The sequence below is a fragment of the Eufriesea mexicana genome, unplaced genomic scaffold (assembly GCF_001483705.2).
Source record: "Eufriesea mexicana isolate 0111107269 unplaced genomic scaffold, ASM148370v2 scaffold265, whole genome shotgun sequence".
Classification (NCBI taxonomy): Eukaryota; Metazoa; Arthropoda; class Insecta; order Hymenoptera; family Apidae; genus Eufriesea; species Eufriesea mexicana.
In genome coordinates, this window is record NW_016908444.1 from 141,600 (window position 1) to 165,229 (window position 23,630).

The following is a 23,630-nucleotide window of genomic DNA, read 5'->3' on the forward strand; positions in this document are numbered from 1 at the left end:
AAAAAAAAAAAAAAAAGAAAAATGTATATTATTTACGGTGTACAATTTTATCGAGTTTAAGGTTGCAAATATGAACATCAAAAATATAAACAAGTAAGGAAAATTATAAATTTCTATGTTTAATAGAGGCCGTGGTCTATCGAGAATATTTACCAAAGTTAGAGTGAAAAGACTATAGGTGAGAACTGGTATAAAGGACGACACATATATACGGCGTGGAGTGGATGAATCTCTTTGGTTAGTGGTGGTGGTGGAAGACCAGGGGGTTGTTCCATGGACTTGTGTTCGCTATTGAGGGCTGTTCGGCTCTATTGGGGTGATAATGTTACGAATTAGCAAGATTTCCACTTCTACGCACCCTGCCATGACCCTACATCGGTCACGAATTAAATTCTGAGGGTTGCGAAGAACGGAGATATGACTATAGGCTGCTTGATACTTTTGCTTCTTTATTTTTATATTTTTCGAGTGATTGCGAAAATAAAATTACGCTTTTACTCGGGAATTACAACCAGTTCTCGTTCGTGTTCGTCTGTTGCTTCCACGCCCTTTCTCTATTTCTCTGTCACATCGCACCCCCATGGAAAGTGCAGCGCCGAATTATCAACGACAATTAATCTATCAATCACCCGGGGCACGTAGAGGAACGGTCAAGTGGTTAACTGTGTACCGTCACTCAAATCTGGAGGCGGCTAAGCGCTCAAAAACCGTGGCTAACCTTCGTGTAAAGCCACGCTTGACGTGATACAACTACGAAATTCAAAAACCTCTTAGAAAGATTTATGGCCTTTATTTTTCGTTTTGGAATCGATCACCCTCGAGCAACGCTGACTATCGACTGGATATCTCTCTCTCTCTCTCTCTCTTTCTCTCTTTCTCTCTGGCATGCCAAAACTGCAGTTTTATAGCATAAAGTATGGCCACGATAGCCGAGCATAAGGATAAATACAGCAGCACACCCCTCGAATGCAACTCGAATCATCGCGACCCAATAGATTTATTATCGCGGCAAATAAATTCGTCAGACTAACGACTCTAATAGAGGAACCGTAGCATGGCAAACAAGATCATCCTTCCTCATCCAGAGAGTATGTAAATATCCAAGTGGCAAACGAAAGCCGAGACAGAGCGAAGGCTCGGTAACGTGGTCGCGTGAGGGGTTACTTTATATGCGAATAGGGTGCCTGCTGGAATTGGCTTAGCGTACCCCGAAGTCAGCTCGCTTTCGTTCCGATCCAACTGAATCGAAGTGCGTGTTCCCTCATCCTTCGCTAAATTTCACGAGTACTTTGCGTCTCATCGCGGCGAAGGTTAAAATCAAAATCGCGTTAAGCGTAAAACCATAAAGTCCATTCGTCTTTCCGTTAAACTTCTACCCTCGTTGCACGCGTCTACCGAATTATTTAGCGTATTCAAAGATCCGACTCACCTTTGTACGCCTTTTCCCGTAGCTTCGAGTCCTCGATCACCATGGTTTCGAATTCATTCTGCAGCGCAATAGCGGCGTTATGAACCGAGGAATGTTTGGACAGGGGGCCCAGAAGCTTATCCAAGACGTCGTCCATGTTCTCCTGTCTGATCCTGATACGTCTAGACTCGAGCATTCGTACGAATTCAATTTCTGGCGGTGTTAGGAAGATCGTCGCCGAACCGGAAGAACCAGCCCGCGCGGTTCTACCGATTCGATGCACGTAGTCCCTAGCCGACGTCGGTCCCGTGTACTGAACCACGCAGTCCACTTTTGGCACGTCCAAACCTCGGGCTGCGACATCCTGGATAACGAGAACCGAGCGTGTGATCGATTTTCGGGATTGAAAGCGCGGTTAAGAAAGATCGGGACAGGGAAAAGTTTTGGTCCCCGGTGTCCGGTGATCCGAACATCTTGTTCCTCGATAATCCGCGAGGCAAGAGCAAGGACCGTGAGCGTGCGATCTGCTGGTACAAATGTCTTACAAACCGTGTCGATTTCTCGTTTTGTACGAAGGTGAATGCGCGCGGCTGGCAGCGAGCGCCCGCTGTGGAACCCCAACGGCGAACGTTTGAGCACGGCCCTGATTTCCTTGCGTTCGGTTAACCAATGATTTACCGAACGAAGCACATCGAGTTTCTGCTTGACGACCCTGGAGACTAATCCCGGACCACCAGTGGGGGGCGTCGTGGCCCCGAAAATTCTTTCGCGGCACGATACGGATGTGTCTGTCTTCCTCCTTTTTATATCTTTTTATCGAATTAATTCGACGCCGAGCCACGACGCAACGGTCCAGGCGCCGGGGTGAAGGAAAACGAGAAAGAAGTTTGCCCTATGGAAATAAAATACCGGCCGACGATCGGTGTTTTATCGTCGCGGGTTTCTCTGCCCCCCCCTTTTTTTCGCTGCTAATTATAGCAGCATTCCTCTATCGATAAACGTTTTACAAATATATTATCTAAAACGATCTAGCAATTTCCTTGAGAAGGAATATTTTAACATCGCGATAATTGATCGACGGATATAAACAAGTCCGATTAGAACTCGAGCGAAAGATAGTCTGATAAAGTGAAATCGGCCGGGGACGCCCACGTATCTTTAGATGAAACAAGCACCGCAGCTGCCACCGGTGCGATATAATGTAACGAAAACAGGGACGAGGAGCGATCGATGGCAGCGATTAAGACAAACGATCGTTTAGGAGAGAGGCCGCGATCGTGGCTCGGAGGATCGAGAACGGATCGTCCGCTCAAAACATCTCACTCGGACCATAGATCACCTCGTGGATCCGGATTCACCACCGCTGAGAGCCGCGGAACATTCCATCCGCGGGGGCTCTCGTGAGTTTTCAACGTGGAAATTAATAATGCTGCCATAGAATCTTCGTTCAAGTGACGCTGTAAAATGTGGGCGGCTGCCATCGTTGTTCATGCTCTCTGGGATCAGCGTGTTTCTACCTTTCGAATGTAAAGCGCCGAAATTCTCTGACAAAGGCGAACAATATCGAGACAAAGTTCTCGTTTTCCATTAGATGCTCCTTAATCCGATCGTTTGAGAATCCTGACAGCAATTAATCGCTTTGTATAGAGTATAACGAAGAAGGTAGAAGAAATAATGGCAGGCTATTGCGAGTACCGTGAAACACGTGTTGAATCAACGATGCAATCGCCTGATTAAAAGAAATTAATCCTCGCGGTGAGCAATGTGTAATACTGTTGCGTGTCGCGGATCATGAATTTTAGAATTCGTGCATTCCGCTGCACTTTGATGATCTCTTCCTTTTTCTTCGTCCAAGTGGCGCTTTAAATTCCTGCTAACTGCCAAGGAAGGGAATTGCAAAGTAAACGTTAATGAATTTAATTATTACTGCATTTTTTAACGATATTTATCGGACGCCAGGATCGATCACTTTCACCGGTAATTATAATGATTAAGCAGTTGTCGTGAAGTCACGATATAACAGAAAGTTGATCCACTGTATCGATACACGATTAATTGTACTACGAATAGCAATTAGTAACCGAAAGAAAGTTGTCTAGCTGATCGAAAAGCGCAACATCGCGTTGTTCTCCGAGATAATACATAGGAAATAACGCGTTGCCTTTCAGGCCAATGCTCGCGTTCCAAAATTAGAAGTCATCGCGAGTATTCTTTGCAGCACTTTCCCGATCAAATCTCCCTGTTACGAGAAGTATCATTAATGTAAGCATTCGCTGTTTAAAAGTAGAAAACAATTAAAGAAGGGGCTGGCACATAACGGGCAAACAATCATAATTATACTCGTTACGAAGGCCTCATGTGCGCGCATAATTTTTAACCTCCGGACACAGCGTGGGTCCAGAGATATTAAATTCCGCCCTGAAAGAATAAGCCACGGGGTAATTTACTGCTCGGGGAGTGCCGCCGGTATCCCTAGCTTTTCTTCTGCTCTTTCCTTCTCTTTCTCCGCTTCTCTCCTTTCCCACTCTTTTATAATAATTTTTTCTCCCGCAGAACGGTTTCGTCGTTCTTTCATAAAGTCATCGCATGATTTTCTTTTACTGCCCGCGTAACCCGTTGCAAAACAATTGAAAATGTCTAGATTTTAGTATTACATAGAACGCTACTCACCGTACAAAGCAGCACCCCACTTTTTGCCAGTCTGAAAGTTTTAAACACCTCGGTTCGCTCTTTTTGACTCATGCTGCCGTGCAATTTGAAGAATTCCACGTCGACCAAAGGGTCGGAATCATCGTCATCTTCGTCGATAGGTTTAGTTAATACCGACGATAAAATCTCGGCGTGATAATCAACCATATCTTGAGTAGCCATAAATATCAATATTTTGTGTTGACCGTGGCTCTGTTAATGGCAAGAACAATATTTGTGATAGTTTCAGTAAGATGAAAGAATAAATAATCTGATATGGCAAATCTACCTTGCACTTTCCTGCGATATATGCACTTAAGGTCACTATCCTCAGTTTCGGAGGGGTAACGATATAGCTTTGATTCACGCTTTGTGGGACCACTAAATCCTCGTTGAGCTCACTCTCGTCGACACCGGTCGTTTCTAAATTCTCTTTCGCGGCATCAATGAACACCGGACGATCCATAGCAAGACCCGCTAATTTTTCTACCGCCTGTGTCAATGTTGCGGAAAGTAAAATTGTCTGCCTTCTTGACTCATCCTGACTGCTATTATTATCTTCTTTCTCTTGCGTCTTATCTTTTCGTACGTCAGATTCGTTTTTTGCGGTAAAATCTCTGCAAACTTTCCGCCTATCTGATTTTTTTGATTTAATATAAGGCTCGCCTTGATCGGAATCAGTATCGCTGCTCGAATGATACACTTGTTTTTGTTTATCTTCGAAGCAATCACGCTCAGATTCTGAATCTGTGCTCTTGTTTGGCTTGACGATTGAATCTCCTTGGTCATCGTCTCTTGATTCTTTTAAATCCTCATTCTTTTCTATACGATCCAAGTCTTCGTCGGTGAAAACCTTCTTTATGTTTCCCCGTAACATTTTCATGGCATCGTATCCCGTATTTTGACTTGGAGTTGTCACCTTCAAAGCACTCACTATACTGAAATTTTATTATAGAGAAAAAACGTTTACCTTTTATAGACTGGTTCGTATGTATCGTTGTGACTTTAATTAAAGTAACGTACCCGGATATATCTTTTTCGTATCCCATATCGAACATATTATCCGCCTCGTCTAGAACGAAATATTTAACGTCGTTCAATTTTAAAGCTGCCGTTCGTTTTATATGATCTAACAATCTACCCGGTGTACCGACCAAGATATTGCACCCCTTTCGTAGCCTAGCTTTCTCTGCTTTCCTCTTTTCACCCCCTGCCAAATAACCTGGTACGATCCACGTGAATGGCTAAAATCGTTTGAAAATGAATCAAAATGTGTTCACGCGTCTAATAAGTAATTTCAGATACAGCACTTACTTTTATCAATTTCAAGAAACACTCGTAAGTTTGTAATGATAATTCTCTAGTTGGTACAACCACAAGAGCCTTTAAACCGCTATTTCTATTTAATTTAGGTCTGATTTTATGTAAACATTCAACTATGGGTAAAGCATATGCTAATGTCTTTCCAGAACCAGTTTGAGATCTGATTAGAACATCTTTTCTTGAAAGTATTTGTGGAATTGCTTTTTGTTGAACTACGGTCATTTTAGTGATACGCATGTTTTGTTCCAAATTAGATATCTGGTGAGATATTTTCACAGTTAACGAAACATATTATTATACTAAAGACGCTGTTTGTGTATTATAAATAGATAATACTAACCATGAAAGGGTTAATATCAAGATCGGTAAAGGTTGTTCCTGTAAATACTGGCTCATTTATTGGTTTTACTAATCTTTGTCCAATATTTGGTATTTCTGGATTATGCCCAAATAAGGAAGATATTTTTCCAATAGATTTATGAGAAACATTTGTGTTCTTTTTATCTTCTACCTTTCCATTATTTTCAATTTCCAATTTCTCTGGTTGTTTTTTCTTCTTTTTCTTCCCAAGATTTACTTTCTCCGATGAATCGAAAGCTTTTTTAGATTCCTCTTCGGATATCTTTTTAATTTTCTTTTTAGGTATAACTTGTTTTTCCTCTTTTACACCTCTTAACGAATTTAACAAACTAACATCTTTCGTTTCAGATTCTGATGACTTAGAAAAAATGCTAGACAGTGTTTTTTTAGAATTTCTATCTGTAGTATTTCTCCTCTTTGCTAATAATGTTTTACCAAAATTTTCTTTGGTAACTTTAGTGAATGAAATAATAGGTTCATTGGAAGTTTCTTCAGTTTTGTTACTTTTTTCTCTATCGCTTTTATGTATTTCTGTAGATGCTTTCGATACTTCTCGTTGTGACTGCTTATGCTTAATATTTACTTGCGTCTTTAGTTTATTTCGTTCAATAGAAGATTGACTGTTATCGGGTGTACTAGACTTTTGCAATCTTTGTGCAACAATTTGTTTTAAAGACTTTTGTTTAATTCTTTTTTTAGTATTACTAGTTTCCTTAACAGAAACATTTTCTGATTTACTCTTTGTATCTGATTTACTTTTCGTTACTGCATTTTTTTGCTTCCTCATGAAACTAAGAATAGAATCATCTTCTATTCCTGTTTTCTATTCAAAGAATACAATTCTCTATTAAAATACCAATTGCACAAACTTTATTAACCTTTCACCTACCTTGTTGCCCACAGGATCTGTAGAAACGTTCAAGTAAATATCCATATCTTGTACAGTCATTTGGATCTGTCAATTTTTCTAGTCTTCACTATAAAAAAAAAAACACTGCACACGTTTACAATTGTTAAAAACGTAAACACAATATACAGAAACACGAAACCTAACCTAGGAGCACATGTCAAGCATGCATTTGTATTCGACTGGTTCAGTCACTGTCGAGCATGCGCAGAAGGTAGCGCGCGGCTGGCTTCGAGGCTATCGTCGAAGCTCTAATCTATGTTTGACTTGGATTAAAAATTTAATAAAACATATTTCCTGAAATACATATATTATTATTACCATATTTCGTGTTTCCAAGTATACGTTCTTCAATAAGGTAATCATATTTGTTATAGCCATCGTTGTATCACGTGCAGATAATCAAACAGAATAATGTCATGCTTCGTCCTTCTAGCGCGTTTAATTATTATCGATTAGAGATATTATCGATACACTGTGTAATGATTCGAGCGCAGGTTTACGAAGAAGTATACGCAGATCAATCGAGTCGGGAACTATATTTCGTTGTTTCGAAATTCGAGCGCGTATTTACTTGCGAACATGATGTGTGTTTACATTTTTTTTACAAAGTATCAGTTAAGTGTCGTTTGACGCAGTAACGAAAACCGTGATCATTCCGACTCGTTCGAGCATTTCGTATTCGTTGTTCATCGTATCAAGACGTTAACAATTCGACATGAAGAAGTTGTGTTGTATCGGTCTGCCGTTAGCCACAAGGCTCATCAGTACCTACACGATGGTGAGTGACAAACAATCGTATCGGAACGTTAAATTCGTTATCACGTATATTACCGAAAGGAAAACTATTATTCAATTATTTCTCGAATTCGTTTTTACAAAGAATGTGAACGTTACCACTTTCATTTTGTTTCCGTACTCTTCTAGTCGTTATCTATACTCATGATAAATTTGCTCATGAGCAATTATTTCTCAAGAGGGACAGATAATGATTTCTTCGATTGCGTGGACGATTGGGGTGTGTTCGGCCTGAATTGGATGCAGATTTTACGAAACTTGCAAGTGAAAAAGAAAGGTAGGCTCTAAAACGAACGTTAGCGATTTTCCAACGAATCTCGTGACACTAATTTTGGAATAAAAATCTTAGCACAAACAGCGGCGGTCTTTCTTCTCGTGTACACAATATCGTTTTTACTGGCCAGTGCCTCTCTCGCCCTAGGATCAATTTCCGTGAGTATAAATCTAGTTGGTTAATTTCACGTTCGAACCGCGACACGAAAATGACAAAAGAGAACGAGCCTCGTAATCGTGTATTGAAAGTGAATCGATCGTAGACTTCTTTATTTGAAAAACGTATTTTCGGCACGTAGCAGCCTTGCTTAAACTCGCTAACGATCTTGCTAACTTCCGCGTACGTTCACAGAGGAAACCTAAGTGCGCCGTGCCTTGGATGTATTTGCAAATGATTAGCATAATAGATCAGACTGTGGCGCTGTCTATTCATCTGACGCACGAACCACAATACAATGTTTACGATAAATCAATGTGGTACATTCCAGTGTCCACTGTCTATCTACGTAAGTACGTTAAAATTACCTAGGCAAATGCGTTACGGATATTATGCATGATCAAACTACAGTTCGACCATCGAATATTTTCGCAGTTGCTGCTGTTTTAATACGAAATCGAACCGTGAAATCGAACGACGAATAAAGTTTACATTTTCTCGATTTAGTGTTGTCCACGTACTTATGGATAGTGGTGCAGGCTGCCCGAAGAGAATGGGCGATCCAGCAACAGGACTGCACAGATGAACCACTGACGGAAGTAGCAACAGTGACACAACCGAACAATAGTAACGGACCAAAGTCGCCATCCTTCCTCGCGCAGAATTTCTCGATGTTCGAATCACCGAGACCACCGACGGTTTTACCGAAATAGCCGTGCAATAAGGGCAAATTTGAGGTTAAACTCGCGGACTTGTCTGCGTTGCACGTTAGTACTTATTTTTGTTCGTTCTTCGGGTTAGGAACACGGTCAAGGATCAAGGAACTAGCTAATTATCTAGATAAATTGTCTGCGCGTGATAAGTTAAGTGCCTTTAAGTTAGCATATTTATTTATAGCTTTGACCCCTTCCCCTTTTTAAACGTTAGCAAAAATCAAGGACTACTCGAAAGTTGCAGTTTTCTTTTATAAAGTAGCTGGTTCCTTAAACAGATTCGTACAGGCAGCATTTTTGTTCTTTTCGTAGTTGTGTTTTTACTCAAAGCAACTCCATTTCTGGAAAAGATTCGAATCTTAAGTCCGCATAATAACCATTGATCACTCGCGACTAATGGAATGTGCGGAGAGCAGGCAAACTACCAGAATACGATGAATCTCGGTCCCGTAACGGGGAAAATGTATAATAATGCGGGTAACTCGATAAATCAGTCCCGGGATGCGACTAATAGAGTGTATCAAATGCGCCCACGGCGGAGCGTGGCTGCATAGAAAATATGAGAAATGGCCACGTTTTACGTCGAAATACTTTTAAACTTCCGGGATTTGAATCGCGCGCAAGCATATTCCCTATACGGGGACCGGCGTCTCCTAGATGGAGGTCGATTTGTCCGAAAATGGTTGGAACTTTTCGCGAAACTCTCGAGAATAATGATCGAGCGCACAATGGCTGATAGAAAAAGCCCCCTTCTAGCGATTTATTTGGGGCGTTTCGCCACGTTCCTAGGCGATCATTTGCGTTCGTCGGAAAGTAACGCACCAGCGGGCCAAACTTTCACGATATCCTAGAATATCCTCTTACACTGCGAATTTTTCACAATTTCTATCTTTCCCTTTTTTCCTTTTTTTATATATACACACATATAAAAGCTTCCCGTTCAACGATACGGCTGCGAACATGAAGGACAGACACGGTGGGGTATACGACGTGGTTGGTTGGTGGTGCTTTTAAAAAGAACTGAGCGAGCCAATTTGTAGGCTGTCGCAAACTTTTAAAACACTAGTTGACAGCCGTCCCGCCCCCTCGCAACTCGTGCACCCTCCTCGACGCTCGTCCAACCATCCAGAAGGATTCCAACCACCGTCCGTCGTCTCTCTCTCTCTCTCTCTCTCTCTCTCTCTCTCGTCTTTCGACTGGAGTACCAGTAGACGGCGAAACTCACCCCTCCGTGTCGTGGAAGCCGATGGATTGTAAAATAAAACTAACTTGGCTCTTTCGTGGATCGAAAACGGAGTACCGGCAGAATCTTATTCCCTCGGGTCTCTTTTATTTTCGCGTACCCCTTTTTTTCCACCAACCGGGGTGCAATCACGAAAAGCAACTTCGCGAAGAGTAGCAGATACTGCCAAAGAGTCCTGCTTACTCGGAAAAGCGAGGAGCTTCTGATCCGAGGTTAAATCAATCTAGACTCGTACCTGCGGCTGTTACATTTTTAAGTTGCGTTTCTTGTCATTTTTATGAAACTTAATAAACGATGGAGTGTCTTGAATAAAGAGAAACTTGTAAAATGACAAAGACAATAATAAGCGTGATGATTTCGTAAACAACCGGCGCTTTAATTATTCACGACAACACCGACTATTCGTCGAATATCATTTGCCCAGAAAACATCTCCTGGCACGATGACACGATGTTTCCTATTTTTCTTCGATATCTTCGCACGACTGGAAATACTTTTACGAGTGTCCAAGGATTAAGGAGGAGGGTAGTCACACGCATGGCGTACATAAAGGGTGGTGCGACGTAATTAATCTTCTTGTATGACACTTTGGCTGGTTACGGGGCAGAGCTTGCCAGAAGCCAGAACACAACATCCCACTTAAGCTCGACGCCCAGAAAACAATTAATACGAAATTGATTAATAATTATTGCGTCCCAGTTTCGGTTCCCTTGTCGTGCTCTCCGGTCTTGCTAGTCACCTAACCGTGAAAAAACAAATTTTTCCATCAACGTCGGGTGCCTCGATCCTTCCAGAAGACACCGTTCCCGATCAATATTCCGTAAAGACCATTTATACCGTAAAACTTACTTCCGTCTCTCGTTTCGAACACTGTTTCGCTATCGCGTCCTAGAGCCGATTTCTTTCGATGTTTTGGCAAATAGATTCGCTCGTCTCGAACTAGTAGGAAATCGAACCTTAAAGCGTCTGGCTGCTGGACGGAATGGTCGGTGCGCGCAGCCGTTCCACTCCTTTTGTCACATTTATTTGTTCGCCGCCAAAAACGGACAGTCGATTTGGCATTACTTTTCCAGACAGACAGATTTTATTGATCTGCCGCGTTCGTTCTCTCCCGAACGAGAACGGGAAAGAGAGAGGGAAAAGACGAGCGTCGCGAGAGCGAAAGAGAGGATGATAGAACGGCGGAACTGAACGCCCCATAAAGCTAACCAATGCTAATACTTCGCATCTCCGCAGTGGCGTCCTTTTGCGAGCGTGTAGCTTCTAGCTGCTTCGCCCGCTCGCACGGATTCGAAAATACGCTGCGACGCCGCTGTCCTGGACCGGAATCAGCAATAAACGCGTAACCGAGCCTAATTCGTAATGTTGGCTCAGTCATTGTGGCCCATTGTGAATTCTCTTCCCCTGTTATTCAGGGGCCACTAGTATAATGCTGGGGTTATCGCAGGAAACTGCCAGTAACGACGGTAAGAGGCATGTACTCTTTCGAATACACGCTCTATCCGTTTGCCCCTCCATCTGACTCGCGACTCGCTGTAGGAAATTTCATTTTTATCAATCACCCGTGAGGACGTCGTCCCGTCATCTGACCTTCGAATAATCCTTCCAGATCCTACTCGGTTGCGTGCCAAATTTGCAAATTTCGACCAGTGTGGACAAGACGAAGGGGGAAAAAAGGGGAAAAAAAGGGGGCGGAGTAGAGATCACGCGTGTCGTGGCCGAAAAGTTTGTTTGCCAAGAGTCGTATGCGAATATCGGCGAAACGTCTTAGCATGTGAATAGGAGGATACCTAACCCCTGTCTCGCGGCACGATTTTTTTTCCTCCTCTTCGACCCTTGCGGATAGAAGTCTTGGAACACGGACCAATGACCGGTGCTGGCCGAGAAACGAATACAGACGGGCGAAATCGCATTACTTTCGAATTTCTTTGCGTCCTAACGGGGGTGGCACGTGCTCGTGCTTTTTTCCTTTCTAAGGAGAGACGGATGGACAGCGGGGAAGCGAGGAAATAAATTTACGAACACGATGGACGACGGGACACAATAGCTGCGTTTAATACTACATTAAACACGATACAGAGCGATCTACCCCGTGACCACCGTGACAAAGTTTCCTGGACAATGCGCCACGATGACTGTATTAGTGGGCGAGGGATGGAAATCTGTACGCACGTGTGCGGAATCCTCGTCGAATCCTTGGCCACCTTGATCTTCGCGTCGTATATAAATTCCACTTGCAACCCTTGATTCGAGACAAGCTTGTTGCCAAGCGCGCAACATTTAGCAGAGAAACGCGAATTTTCTCCGCGTACGGGCAGCCATTACGGCCCGATACGCGATATTTCATTTCACACCGTATCGCCGTGTTAAGCTAGATTACTTCGGCCATTATCCTTGGAAGGAAGAACGGATGGAAGCGAGGTTCCTTCGTTCGACGTCCGACGTCCTCGACGAGGTTCCCCCACGTTGATCAATCGAGCGCGACATTGTTACCTAGCCACGTGATTGGTAATTCGTAATTATCGGCGATCGGCCGAAAGATATGACCCGGCTACGTGCTCTCGTGCTTGTACGATACTTATCGATTGGTCGATCGAGAGATCTAACAGCTCCGAGTATGCGACGGCGATAAAATCAAAAGCGGAAATCTTCCGTGACGTTTATTCGATTTTCTCGGGATATAGACGTCCGCGGAACGGGGAATGCGTAGTAGGGTGTCATTCACATAGGGTGTTGGAGAAACGAAGATCGATGTTGGTAGAAACGGTAGATCGATGACTGGGAAGAGAAGGAGGGGAACGGTGTGTCCGGTTATCTGGTCGGTCGATTCAAAGTGGCGGAAGCGAGCGAGGGGTGGTGGGCGGAAGGAGCCGGTTTTTCGAGAATGGCTGCTGTAGGTGTCGAAGGGACACGGGGCTCGAACGAGGCCGCAATTAGGCGGTCCCGGGGTCGACGAGCAACGACGAGGTCGGGCATTATGCAAAGCAGATTTTAAATTTAGATGTGGCCCACCGTGCCCACACACCTCTACACACCCCTGTGGCAAAGAGGCGCGCGACTGTACGCAGTTCCGACTACAGAAGGAGCACGGTCACACGGACGACGGTCGAAGACACGCGAGCGGGGGTTGTGCAAAGCGTGGGTCGCGTCGTGCTCGACAAATTAGCGCGTTTTAAATCCAATCTAAGCCGAAAGGGGAGGGAATCGTTATGGACGGCGACGGAGGGGCAACCCGAGGGATACTCGACGAGCTGTTTTGCATTTCTGGCTGGCGTGCGCGCGCGCGCGCGCCCAACATTTGAGGTGTAAAATATTAAATCCAGGCGCCTCCGCCATATCGCCTACGTCCTCGAAAGGGAGGAGGAGGTGGCAGAGGAGGTAGATGGAAACGGTACGCGGATAGGGGTGCACGATGTGCAGAGGAGTGACGAGGAGAGGCGCGAGGGCGAGGGGGCGGGAAGGGGGTCGAGATGGGGTCCGTTGCTAGATGGGGGAGGATATGGCGAGGGTGGCTCTGCGGCGCGCACTCAGCGAGTTTACATTTAAATGTAAAAGTGCCGAGTGCTGCTAGGCGAAAGCTGCTGTTTTGCATTCGAAAGCTCATGATTGCCTCTGAGCTTTGCTTTTGACGTCGAGCGTTTCTCGCTGCCGACGGACGACGAGAGGCCGTTCGCTGTCGGAGCTGCGAGTTCTCTCGTTCCGAACAGATGGAACGAGCTTAGAGCTTCCGGAAAAATTCGCACAAACGGAATCGTCGATTATTTCGAACCGGTTCTGCTTTCGAAGCGAGTGCACCAATTAATCACCCGCGTGTCACCTTTCTCTCGCGAGCATCAGCAAAACTCAGAGTCCCTCTCTGATCGTCATTAATGTATTAATCGGCTGCTCGTTAAGCTCGAAATAATCGTGTCGTGCCAGTCAACGCGTTAAATGGATCGACGGCTAATTAACAGCGGCCACCTAACAAGCTCGTGGGTCGCAGAGAATTCGATAAATATCGAAATTCTTCCGTTCTCCCGACGTCGCGCCATTCCTCATCCTCGATATTTTTCCTTTTTCACCGAGATCCCGTCTTTCCCGGCATTTTTTAAGGCTTCCCTTTCGAACCTACCTATTCGTATATGCCGACGAATGCACACCCACACGCACGCACGATTTATTTCCGGGCTCTAATCAATTCTCGGAACGGAACGACAGACACACGGGGTTACGAGCTAGCCCGCTGTTATTCTTCTAATATGTATGTTTCTTATGAGCGCCGGTAAAAGGGCTTCGTGCAATTTCCTATGATAGATCGAGTCCCGCGGACAAGTTCCATTACGGCCAGCCTCTGAATTATTGAACTGGCAATTCCGTGGCGACACGCGGGACACCCTGCATCAAAGTGTCAACGGGCTCATTAAGCCTCCAAATCAGGTGAACTAACACTTTAACCGTTCTACCCTTGAATTCCTTGATAAACGGATTAATCAATTTTTTCTTCCTATGAGAAAAATAAAAAAAAAAAAAAAAAAGTAAGACAAGGGAGCGATTGTCCATTACTTTGACGAGGATGTAGAATTTGCATCTAGTACGCGAATCTTTATACGGAAAAAATGATTCCGATTACAGTACCGGAGGTACGATTTCGATTGTAGAGGAATAAGCAGAGGATACTTCATTATTGGCACCCATAAGTTGTCCGACGAAGAGCAGAAAATATTTAAAACCATACGAAACTGCGGTACACGCAGAAGGTTCAAGGTGTAACGTTACACGAAACTAGATTTGCCCGCTCTTTTTAAGTTTCCTCTTACTAAGATCCAAGAGAATCGAGCATTTGCATTCCCGCCGATGGAAGCGGAAGATCGCCGATAAAGATTAAATCTATTTGTAATCCCTTGAAATAGGACCTGTTACTGCAAACTGCGGTATCTGCGCGCGACATCGCCGACACGGAGAGAAGAAGAGAGAGAGTGGCTCGATGGGTATCTGAAATCGCCCTTCTAGTCCATATGCTGGTTTAATAAGAACCCTAATAACGGGTACCACCCCATCGATACGCAGGGACTGTCACTAAATATTTTTCTTTCTCAACGGTTGCTTTGGGAATTCGGCCGTGTCGATGCTCTCCGATACATATGTCGTGGACGTAGTTTCGGGAAACATTGATCGACGCGTTAGAAATTTCATTTCGTCGATTTCTTCGAGAGATACTCTCTTTCTCTCTTTACCTCGAGTCGAGGAGTCGACGTCGAATAGATACAGGGTCGCGTTCGCGTGGAGGCAAGGTTAGCGTTAAAATATCTATCTTAGAGACAAGGCGGAAGGGGAGGGCGGAGACGACAGTGAATCCGGGCTTCTACGAGAACTTAGGGAAATATTTTTTTATTAATTCGCCTCACTTGAAATGCAAATGGGCCAATCACGCGTCCGGAAGGCTAGCGCGACCGACGCTTACTCGAGTAATTTATTCGTAAGGGCGTTAAAGTTTCATAAGTCGTGCACATAAAATGCACTCGAGAGTGGAGAGCAAGGGTATCTAGGCGTTCCCGCCGCGCGTCCCGTTCGCCACCCGTTCTCTCTATCCTGGCGCGGCAGAAAATTATGCAGATGGCGGAGAAAAGCTTTGATAAACACGACAGTCTCTGATCGTTATGCAGATCCGCGCCACTGTAAAATGGCGGCAATCTCTCCCTCTCACTCGACCGTCCACCCCCTCTCTATCTCTCTCCTCTGCCTCTTCTGATCCTCCCTAGCTCGCTGGACCCAGGGGTGTTTCAGCTTCTCACCCTCTTCCCAACCAACCCCTCCATCCCTCTGTCGCTCCTTCTCAACCTTTTCCTCCTACTCCCGCTCCTCTTTCTCCCCTTTTTATCCTCCCTCCTCGCGCTGCTGCTCACCCCTCTTCTTTCTCTTCCGACTCCTCCGCCTCCGCCGCGGCTCGTTCCTGATTTTCACACCCCGGCCACGGCATTACCAGCCCAAGTCGAGGGTGGAAATACGCGCCCTCCTGCCTGTTTCCGTAGCGCGTCTGCGCCGGCTTGTACCACCCGACGTATATATGCACTGCAATTTCATTGGAAGATCGTGCTGGCACTTGAAGACACGAGCAGCCAGGCAGGCTCGCATACACTCGTGCCAGCAGCCATTCATTCCTCTTCTCGTACGCGTCCTCGTCTCCGAGACGAGCTTGCAGGCAGTCATCGAGACACCAGAAACTCGCGTATACTTTACAACCACCCCGCGGTTCCCGCTGTCTCTCCGGTCTACCAGCAAAATGGTCGCGGTGCGTCTATACGTCGCGTTACTTTTCCCATCGCGCTCGATCGTTGCGCGTTTCGCGGCCGTGAAACGCCGAACGCGGAATTCGCGATAAGATGCGACGCGCGGGATGGGATTCGCGCATGACAGATAAGAGGGAAGAACGCGATAAGATTCGAGTCTCGGTGTTTTTACGCCGAGTTATCTGCTCGCTGTACGCACTCGACGCGCAGCGGTGGGTACGCACTTGACACTCGAGTACAGCACTTAAGGTAACGATGAACGAATGTTTCATTAACGCGCGACGAATCCGCCGACGTCATCGAGGACAATCAAAAGCGCGCCGGTGCTGTAACGCAATTACGCTGAAACACAGGGGTCTAGGTGTCGGGGCAACCCCTCCGTAACGGTTCTCGAAAATTCATTTTGCCGCGCGTTTAAAATTTTCATCGGTCCTCTAATTCTCGCCGTCATCGGAACTGATCGCGTTTGCCGAATAATTTAACCCCCCGCGCTCTCTGCTTCCGCGCTCGCCCCCGAAGTAATTGCTCGCGCGAGCAGCTACGATTCCACGGGAACGCCAGCACCGAGTATCCGTTTTCTCAGACATTACGCGTTTTCTTCTCCTTTTTTCTTCCCCTTTATTTTTTCTCTTTCCCCTTTTCCCCTCTTTTTTTCAAGCGTGCACGCCGCTCGTGCATCGGCTGTCTCTCCGAACGATGTTTTATTCATGCACATCGGGCATCGAAAGTGTTGCCGGTTGAGCGGGGTCGAGCTAAGGCGGCTGCGTTTAAGTGCACAAACCGCCTTTCCTTGAAACCATAGAATACTTTAACGCCTCGGCTAATTGGCCGGATACGTGTTACGAATGAAAGTTTCGCTGGAAGGCTCGATTGCGTATCGTTGCTCGATTTCAGCCCGTGTTCTCTCGCGCTCGCCTGCTCCGATCTCATTTCGCGCGAGGGATAATGCCGCGAATCCGCCGATTTCCCCGTCGCGTACGCGAATATACGTGTTCGGCCGAGAGACGATACCGCGAAATGCAACCCGCGGGTTGGATTCACGCGGAATAAAGTTCTTTCGCGACGATCAACGCGATCGGTTTTCGTGTAACGTAGCCGTTCTCCATCGATTTCGGAAGAGTCTCAGCGCCGCTGTGTGAACGGCGGACCAGTTTTTCGCTCGTAGTTTGTTTCACTTTCGCACTATGCATAATGCATGAGCGGACTTTAAATTCTGCCCGTGTCGCAACAAATCGTTGCTTTCGATAATATTCGCCCATCTTCCCGGCGATATAGTCGGACTTAACGATCGAGGGGATCGCGTTTAACAACCGGTAGAAACTGCTGCTTAGGAGCATGGTCGTAAGAGCTCGCGATCGGTTGGCTCGCAGGAACGACCGATCCAGACGATATCTCCGCGATGGTCCGTGGTTCGCGCGCCCCTTTGCGAGGCGGGACTTTCGATTAAAGGATAGTTACAGAGTCGTGTGATTAAGACGAGTCGGGAGGACATCGTGGTCTCGGCCGATTGGTCGGCATATCACGAATGCTCGGGGCGTGGTTCGGTTACTAGCTCTCTCGGCCAACCGTTCTCTCCTTTCAATTATTATTTAATTACGCTAATTGACCGGCCGGGCTTGAACCCTCGCTATTTGCCGAGCGCTCGTGAGAGAGAGAGAGAGAGAGAGAGAGGGAAGTTCCGATCGTTAAGTCGATCGTGAAGTCTTCGTGGAATTTTAACGAATCGTCTCGTTTCGTACGTGACCAAAATCGCAACGTCTTTCGGGCTAAACTGCAAATTATCGCAACGATCGTTGCACCCCGGCGATTTCGATCGTTCTCCAGCGCGATTTTTCTGGCTTCTCTCGCTCCTCGAGACTCCGCGTCGAGATGATGTCGGGACAGAGAAGAAATCGCCCCGTTGGCAACGATTAGCATAACATCGATGAAGCGACCGGTATAACGAGCCAGAAACGCTGGCAGTCTTCCGCAGAGTGCGATTCGAATTGGACGCGGGACCGCGTCGTACGTGTCTGAAAACAACACGGATAGCCCGGTTCACCTTCGTTTCCCGTTCTCGTGTACGAGCGCAGAAAATTTTGCAAAATTATGCAGTCCAGCATAACGTGCCACTTCGGAGCGGCGCGCCGCGGCGGGGAGAATCGCGAGTACATCGGGACACGTGAGCATAAATTGGCTCGACGCAAAATTGGCCTGACAGTTTAACTATGACAAAAGCACAATAGAATGCGCCGTTTCCTGAACGCAGCATGCGGCTGTAATTTCTCTGTCTGTCCATCCGTCTCTCTCTTCCTCCCTCTGCCGGTCCTCTCCGCGCTCTCCGTCTCTGTTTTCCCTCCTACGGCTGTTTTCCACTCTCCGTCTCTGTCGCGCCCTTTTTCCCTGCCTATTCCCATCGCCGTCGCCCGTTTTCAAATGGCGGATATCGCGGACAGTTTAATACCGTGTCGCCGTCACGAATGCTCGTTAGTGGACGATACTTTAATCTAATAGAAAATAGCCCAGAAGCCCGCCGTTACGAGATACGAGCTACGAAACGAATATGGTTCCGTCGTAAATCGTGGAATTTTCGGTATCGCTCGTTTCCACGATAACACGCGATGTTTTCGTCCAACCACATCTCGAAACGTTAAAAATCCGGAGGTTCCAATTTTTTTCCTTTTTTTCCCTCCCTCCCCAACGACGCGAATGGTCTATTAATTTTATGCACTCCGGCAGCTTCGATAAATCCTCGTTCGTAAAAAGTGATCGTTTTCGACGACGGTCGTTGCCATGACACGTCGTGGCCTCTCGCGATCGTGAATAAACTAGCAATCGTTGATGTAAAATTAACGAGCCGTCTCATCGATTAAGCCGCGAACGTTTTCTCGAAATTGCTGGAGATTTTACGCGAGTTTCGTCATACGTTCCAAACCTCGAATCGCGAATTCGCCGGAGTAAACAAGAGGAACGACCGCTGGAGACTCCATCGCTGGATCTCCGTATCGTAGAAAAGCTTTATCTTTTCGCTGTTCGAATATTGCCTATCCCTATGGAAATTGATAGGGACAGGGAATAAAAGGACGTTTAAAAGGACGTTTGGAAGGGAAAAATAGAGCGTCGAATCGCGGTGATCGTGGTGGAAAGAAGCACGGTTTCCGCGGGCAGTAGTAAAAGGACGAATTTTCCACGAGGAACCTGGTCTGGTTCTAAGTGGCCGTCGTTTGATGACGGTTATTACCATGATGCGCTGTTTCCTGCGACCGTGAGTATCTTCCACCCACACGTCGACAAGGAACGACTTGGACGGAGCGTGTGTGTGGGTGGGTGCATGCACGGGCGGCAGTCGCACACGGGGAAGCACGACGACGACCGGCACGTAACGACCGATTCGTGCACATGCAAAGCCCGCGGAGTCGGGAACTCGTGGATGTTGGTTGAACACGACCATCATCGGGGTATCTCCTTCCTCGCAACCGCGTATTTCGTCATTATATAATACACTCGTTTACACAGAACATTATTGTCGCAAATATGTCATTAATGTCGGAAATCAGCGGCCCGTATTGTAACCGCCCTTGCGTGATGCGGTTTTCCAGATTTCGCTTTGACGAGTCCCGGTGTGCATACGCGGCTGTCCACGGACGTATATTCTCCGGCCGGTTGCCTCTGCTCACCGGAAGTCGCCGATACGTTTCTGCTAAACGAATCCCTGTCAGAAGGAACGAACGGTCCCTCGACTGCGATTTTCCTCTCGCGCTTTCCCTCCTATTATTTTCCCTCGAAATCGTCGACTTCGAGCCGAGCGTGCACAGTCCGTGGTTCGCCTTCTTCGCCGTATCTTCCGCTCGATCTTTCGCTTTATCAGCTCGGACCTCAGCGGTTCGCGTTATCGATCGGTCGATCGAGGGATTACGAGGTATCGCGGGCATTTGATCAGCGTGACATCGATAACGAGAACGCTAATAATCCCCGCCCGTCGATTCCTCTGATGTTTGCGTCGATGGTGAGGGTTCGTCGCGAAGGAACTGCCCTCTTTCTCGCTTTCCCGCACCCCCGAGGCTAATCATGTAACTCGATTGAAGAGAACGAGCGAGAGCGGGCCAATAAGAGGCTCCCTTTAATCGGGTTACTTCGTTACCGCGTTACTCCGTCACTCGGTGCGGTGATATCAGCGGAATATCAATTGTAGTGATTAACCAAGACGCCCGTCGCCACCTGGAACTTCGCCTCACCCTCCTCGGATGCCGGTCGAAAGAGGGACAAAGAGAGCGCGGGAATAACATCTTTTGTCGGCGGGAAATTAGCACGGAATATTCAAATCTCGGAGCCTGCTCGAGCGAAGGTCTTCGAAGCATTTCAATCGAAGCAATTCCTCGAACCGGGAAGAAAATCTGATCGATTGTTTTCCTTCGGGATTCACCCCGTCTCGGGAACTCGTGGACGCGCTTTCCGCGGACGCGATCGACGATCTACGATGTCACGAAGACGTTTCACGAACGATCGGAACAGAATTCGCTGCCAATTAGTCGAACCGCTCGCGACTGGGGCAAAGACGGACAATGAATTAGACACGGCGTCGTGATCCGGTAAAATCAGGCCCGAGGCCACATTATAATAATGCGAGAATCGGTCGGAGAGCCACGAGGGTGGCGTCGGGGCAAAAGAGTACGTATCGAGGCGGACACTCGACACAGCTGTCCAGGAAACGTACTCTCGTCCATTGTGCCGCCTAGTACGCGGCCTAACCAACCGTAAACACCCAAAATCTAATTGACGAAATTCAATTTCGCGCCGACAATACCGGCCACGGCGGATTATCGCGTCTCCGGCTGTATACTTTCCAAAAATTACATCGGAATCGAGCGCACGAATCCGCCACCGATTCGACATGGGTCAAGGATTCGACGAATCGCTGCAATCGCGTTAAGGGCATTGCTTCCATCCGGCGTGCAACGAAGCGTCAATCCGATCGGTACACGCTGGAGTCACGGATTTTTCAGCGTTCGCGTGGAGAATTTTCAGTCGCTCTAGCACCGTGAGACAGGCAAAGGGTTGGCCTTATCTGCAGATTTACACGAAACCATTAATGTACGGTCGTGTCGTAACAACGCTGACGTTTCAATGGCGTAACGCCTCTCGATCGCCTATCCGCTGCGGTCGCGCCGATAAATCCCACTAATCTCTGCACACGGATTCTGAGAGAGACCGGCAGAGCGCCTTCGTCGCGTCGTGTTTTCGAATTTCCATCAAAATGCCCGAATCGCCTTTTCCCCCGCAGTTGGCTCCGACGAGGAGGGGATGCCGTATTAGGCGGGGTGAATTATCGCAGAATCAAAATAATTCGATAGATGGGGTGCCGTGTATTACAAGAGGGGTGCCGTTTCTGCGCGTTGGGGTGCCAAAACATCCTCCGTTTCTCGATAAAATATCGTCCATCGAGCTATCTTCTTTAGCCTCTCTGTATCAACATCGCCATTAATATCCTTATAATCGTTCCACGCTCGTACGTCTCGTACAAATTCCTGCAATTTTCCCTTTAACTCCGTAATTACGTGCAAGAAAATGTCACCGAAATTCTGCCAACGGAGGACCTTCCGTGCAGACGGCTCCGTCAATACTTTCTCGACCCACCGGGATCGTATTTATTCATTTGAGCTAATTTTTTGGGCGTGGAATCGGCTATTAGATTGTCGTGTTGTGCTTTAGGGCAGATTGACGCCGTGGCTTGGAAAAAGTAATCGAGACAGCTGCCAGGGCATGTCCACGCGTAATTTCTGCCTCGTTCGCTACCGATTTGCCGGAGATTCGCGAATCGCGAGACGGCGTTTCACGGGTGACAACGAGACTCGAGGAGGAGCGTATTTAAAATGCAGAAAGGCAAACGGTGGCGTGTCAAGAGCCGTCAGGTGGCCGGTTTAAATGGCACAATGGCTCAATTCGGGACGAAAATCCGCCGGCTAAATCTCCCATTCAAATACGATCTCAATCCCCTGCGTCAAATGGGACCTAAGTAGCTACTTAGTTGCACATTTGGCTTGAAATTTTCGATACCCCCGTCATACCCCATCGTGCGACGCTCGTGCGAGCGTGCTAGATTCGCGATGCTATCTCCGAGTGCTTTTGCGATACGAACGCACCACCGTACCTGGACGCGTCACGCTAATCTGTTTCAAATTCAGTCAGCCTTATGGCGGCTATTATGTTACACGGTCTCACAAAGACGCGAGTATCGCCGCGCACGGTTTCGCTTCAAACGGAATTGCAAAATCGCCGTTCTTTCCAGTTTTTACAAACTGGTAAAACATTTTTCAAGATCCGTGATCTATGACAAGTAGTAATTAGGATAATCAGATGGCGGGGGAAGGAGGACTATTGTTGGTGACGTTAGTCGTAACGAGTCAATTAGTCAGTCCGCAAATGTCAGAAGGATTAGTTGCATCTAAGAATTTTTAAAGTATACCGTACCCCGTTTAAAGTTAAATAATTTGCAGAATCGTCGCCATCTTTCGCGCGTTTCCTATATTGACACGTATAGACATGGATGACCCATAAAATAAATGAATCAATTATTTTACTTAGAAAAAAATTAAAATATTCCAATTAACGTCTCGCGAGCGAAAAATTATTTTTCCAAGTCGATATCTCGTCAGAGATAAGCGAAAAATATCCCATCTTGAACCTGATCTAGGAATCGCTGTGAAACATACTTCAAGGATCGAGATCTCGCGTGGAAAGGTGTAACTTTGTAATTATTTTTTCTCGGACAAAGGGTTGTGAAAAACACCCCGTGTCTTGATCGATGGATTTTCGGTGCTCGACGCGAAACTTCGGCTAAGGAGGGCTGGTTTACGCGGCTAATTCAATCACGGTCAATTAATTCCCCGAAGTGTTTTCTATAAATTCACGGTTAACGAGATTCCAATTGCGAGGTATATAATTACGAACGATCGGGCCGCAAGGGTCCCTCGGTTAGCCGATGCCACCGCGGACGGGAATAATTAGTTTTAATTGCCCCGACGAAACTTATCCCTCCCCGTTGACGCATTAAGACCAAAGTTAGACGGGCCACAGGAGGTTTAGGTTTTGCGAAGCGTGAGCAGGTAAGGTATACACGTACTACGTGACACGGTTGGTAAACCCAAAGCTGGCTTTGTTAAGCTCGGATTCTGAGTGCCTTTGATACGTGTACTTGCACGCTAACTAACCAACCTAAGCTATCCACAGCGGGTTCGCGTACGTACGCGAGCTATGCGTGTGTTATACGCTTTTCTATATCGCTTCAGCCAGGGACGTCTAGCTGTTGGTTCGCGATTCGTCATTTCGAATCTTCCCGAATTTGAATTCCTACGAATTTCCTATCCCCTCGCGATATGGAATTTGCGCGACATTGATGTGTAAATGTGAGAAAATGAACCGAAATATCGTCCATTTTGTACATTTCTTCCGGTAAGTCGCGATTGTTACGCGTAAATTGTCGACGGGGGAGTGTCGCGATGAATTTCCAAAGCTGCC

The 23,630-nt window shown here is 46.6% G+C and overlaps 2 protein-coding genes across 2 annotated transcripts in view; one reads left to right on the plus strand and one right to left on the minus strand.

The window, feature by feature from the left end:
* The window catches only part of LOC108555790 (probable ATP-dependent RNA helicase CG8611), an 11,520-nt gene extending 4,792 nt beyond the window's left edge, over positions 1 to 6,728 (minus strand). The window contains exons 1-7 of the mRNA XM_017911611.1: positions 6,669 to 6,728; positions 5,760 to 6,602; positions 5,411 to 5,677; positions 5,120 to 5,340; positions 4,386 to 5,034; positions 4,079 to 4,309; positions 1,430 to 1,772 (exon numbers count right to left, since the gene is read on the minus strand). Of these exons, the coding sequence (XP_017767100.1) occupies positions 1,430 to 1,772; positions 4,079 to 4,309; positions 4,386 to 5,034; positions 5,120 to 5,340; positions 5,411 to 5,677; positions 5,760 to 6,602; positions 6,669 to 6,728 (2,614 nt within the window). The remainder of the gene's footprint in view (positions 1 to 1,429; positions 1,773 to 4,078; positions 4,310 to 4,385; positions 5,035 to 5,119; positions 5,341 to 5,410; positions 5,678 to 5,759; positions 6,603 to 6,668) is intronic.
* A 676-nt stretch (positions 6,729 to 7,404) lies between these two features.
* LOC108555721 (uncharacterized) lies at positions 7,405 to 8,627 on the plus strand. Its single transcript, XM_017911504.1, has 5 exons — positions 7,405 to 7,467; positions 7,614 to 7,761; positions 7,834 to 7,916; positions 8,110 to 8,263; positions 8,422 to 8,627. Exons 1-5 carry the CDS (start codon positions 7,405 to 7,407, stop codon positions 8,625 to 8,627), a joined length of 654 nt encoding a protein of 217 aa, XP_017766993.1.
* The last annotated feature ends 15,003 nt before the right edge of the window (positions 8,628 to 23,630 follow it).

What these genes read in the sequence shown, in the direction of transcription:
- LOC108555721 (XM_017911504.1), top strand. Translation starts at nt 7,405, where the DNA reads ATGAAGAAGTTGTGTTGTATCGGTCTGCCGTTAGCCACAAGGCTCATC. An exon ending in CTTGCAAGTGAAAAAGAAAG is followed by an intron (nt 7,762 to 7,833) that starts GTAGGCTCTAAA and finishes TAAAAATCTTAG; the next exon opens with CACAAACAGCGGCGGTCTTT. An exon ending in TCGCCCTAGGATCAATTTCC is followed by an intron (nt 7,917 to 8,109) that starts GTGAGTATAAAT and finishes GTACGTTCACAG; the next exon opens with AGGAAACCTAAGTGCGCCGT.